Source organism: Manis pentadactyla, chromosome 9 (assembly GCF_030020395.1).
Source record: "Manis pentadactyla isolate mManPen7 chromosome 9, mManPen7.hap1, whole genome shotgun sequence".
Taxonomy (NCBI): domain Eukaryota; kingdom Metazoa; phylum Chordata; class Mammalia; order Pholidota; family Manidae; genus Manis; species Manis pentadactyla.
This window is the reverse complement of record NC_080027.1, coordinates 20,664,599-20,667,773: the sequence shown is the minus strand read 5'-3', so window position 1 is coordinate 20,667,773 and position 3,175 is coordinate 20,664,599. Positions and strand designations below refer to the sequence as shown.

Here is a 3,175-nt window from a genome sequence, read left to right as displayed (position 1 = left end):
GCCTGGATGGATCATATTCTGTGGAAGCACATGGAGGGCACATGAGGTAACATTTGGGAGGTCATTCATAGGGCCTCCTGAATGACTTAACTTTAGAATGAGTGCTGAAGGCACTGTAAGCAATGTGAGGGTACAGCAATCTATAGAATCCTGAGGAGGTGAGCTCTAATAATAGTGAGTTAAAATCAATTATACAATAACTAACAACAGCAATATACTTTACATCAATGAATATTTAATATGGATCAGTTTGAATACAGTAATCAACATGTAGCTGAGATATGTCTATTGCAAATATACACACAGTTTTAAACTGCTGCATTGGAGGGCTGATTAATGCCACATTTGGAAATAGTTCAGAATACACAAACACTATTAAATGAAATCAATACGCTTTCTTCTCTAGTTCCTGAGCATAGAGATATGGACTGACATGCAACATACTTTGCAGTTTTATTCAATGCTAAAAATGCACTTTATTTATAACCAGTTTCTCCCCAATAATTTTTTCATAGCCTCTTTCACATCTTTGTTCCTTAAACTATAGATGATGGGATTTAGCATGGGAATCACAATGGTGTAAAATGTCGACACTATCATGTCATGGTCCAACGCATAGCTGGAACTTGGTCTCATATATATGAAGAGGATTGTGCTATGATAAATTGTCACTCCAGTCAGGTGAGAGCCACACGTAGAAAAGACTTTTCTCCTCCCATCAGTGGAATGAATCCTCAGAATGGCCAACAGAATGAAGCCATAGGAGATCAGCACAATCAGGATAGTAACCATCTCAATGGCGCCCACAAAGTAGAAGAGTAGAAGCTGGTTTGTGTGAGTGTCTGAGCAAGAAAGAGCGAGGAGAGGAGGGATGTCACAGAAGACATGTCTGATCTCATTGGATGCACAGAAGGAGAGGCTAAATGTGGCCACGGTGTGTACAGAAGCGTGCAGGATGCCCCCAACATAGGAAGCAATGATAAGGGGAACGTAGACTCTGGGTGACATGCTCACTGAATACAGGAGAGGGTTGTAGATTGCTACGTAGCGATCATATGCCATTGCCGCCAACAGAAAGCACTCTGTGGTTCCAAAAGTAACAAACAGAAGCATCTGGGCTGCACATCCAAGGAATGAAATGGCTTTATTCTCTGCTAGGAAACTGACCAACATTTTTGGAGTGACAACTGAGGAATAGCAGGCATCCAGGAATGATAACACACTCAGGAAGTAGTACATCGGGTTATGGAGCCGGGAATCCCCAATGACTAAGAAAACCAGTCCCAAATTTCCGGCCAGAGTAAAAAGATAGATTGCTAAAAATAGCAAAAACAGGAAGACGTTCACCTCAAAATCATCTGTGAAGCCCATCAGTATAAATGTGCTGACTTCAGTCACATTTTTCATCTGAAACCTGTATAAGTCTAAATCCAATGGAAACCCTAACATTTGGGTTTTTAATTACAAGTTCTAAAGCAGTTTCTTACGAAAACCGAATCCTTCCACTTACACCCTGATGTTTGCCTCTCAGTCGGGTAGAATGATTTCCCGGAGAGCGACGGGACCGGCACCATGGAAGCCGCTGGAGCCCAGAGGATGCATTTTGCGGTTCAACTAAAAGGAAGAAATAATTTTGTTCTGGCATCGACTACATTTGTCATATTAAAAATATCAATTTAAGTGTCCTATTTTCCAATTTGTTTCCTGTTAAATTCCTTACCATCTGGTTTTTATATTACATCATCTAAAAATTCACAAACATGAGTGAACACAGGAATCATTCAATCTAAAAATGTTATCTGGAAAGTCCACAGCTGACTACTAGCTCTGGATTGGCTGCGGCATGAGACGGCCTTTCGTACTGCTCACAACTGTTAAGATGGGAATCAGCACACTCACATTAAAGACGGGGTTAAACTTCAATGAGAAGAGTTATGAAAATGATCGAATTTTAAAACATTTCCATATGAGCAGAAAATGAGGCAAGTGAGACTTCCATTTCAACTTACTGTACAGAGACACTTTTTCCAACAAAAGCATGCTATATTCTTTTTTTTCTGACAATTACCCTGTTCCATTAGTTTCCATTCCAGAGTGATAAACAGAAGAGCAGGCAATATTCTGGAGACATATGCTCCTTGTTAACAAACAAAAAAGATACAATATCCTTTACTTTTCACTTTTTTTCTCAAAATATATATCATTAAGTTGTTAAATGTGTCCTTTGCAGCCTATAGTACTGTTAATGTTTTCAAATTTTATCTTAATAGCAATGTGAGATGTTCCTCATTTCACGTGTGCTTATTATCCCTGCAATGTCCTTAGAACTATTTTTGAGATGCATTTCAGCCAAAAGGTCACCATGGCTGTTCTTCTATTATGTTATACTTACTTTTGGAGTTTCTTAAATAACTGTGAAGTTAATGTCACATGATAAAAGATAATAAAACTGCCCCTAGAAGATTTTGATAAAAGGATAAAATCACTGTTTGCCACACACACACACACACACAAATAAATTTATTTATTTTTCCCTGATGTCATCTTACTTTTTCTTATTTGGTGGAGTATGAGGAAAAGAAAATGCATGACTTAAGGGAAGAAAAGTTTAAGAGTCATTTGTATTTGGGCTTAAATCTCAGTGACTGACATGCAACTAATTACTGGATTCATCATATTTAGGGAGCAGATTTTGACACGTTGACCTCTGTTTTCCTTCAGGATGTCACAATGAAAAAGTATTGGAAAGAAGTGAAATTCCTGCTGGACACAGGGCCAGGCTGCATTCAGTGACTTACAAGTGATTATATTCATGATGTGAAACACACTACAGTTTTGTTATATTGAGATGCCCGTACATCAAGAAGAAAATTAAGAAATAAGCTTAAAAGTGTTAGAAAGAGAAGGAAATCACATGTCTTTATTGTCCCATAAATGTTCCCATAGATCCATGTGGAAGATGTTTCTAATGCATAGATTAAATTGCCTCATAAATATGAGTCTACAAAATGCAAAGTGTTCATCTGATTCTTAAAAAAATCTAGAGTAAAAAAATAATGAACTTAATTTCTGATTTCTGTATAAATCCAGGAAATTTACAGAGTACTCATCAGAACACATACACACAAATATAATAACATATAATTATGTTTAAACTGTTCTATAAAAATACCTT

At 37.3% G+C, this 3,175-nt stretch overlaps 1 protein-coding gene across 1 annotated transcript; it reads right to left on the bottom strand.

The window, feature by feature from the left end:
- Positions 1-480: 480 nt before the first annotated feature.
- On the bottom strand, positions 481-1,449 carry LOC130684832 (olfactory receptor 5T1-like). Its single transcript, XM_057507078.1, has one exon. The coding sequence runs from the start codon at positions 1,447-1,449 to the stop codon at positions 481-483; it is 969 nt and encodes a 322-aa protein (XP_057363061.1).
- Positions 1,450-3,175: the final 1,726 nt, after the last annotated feature.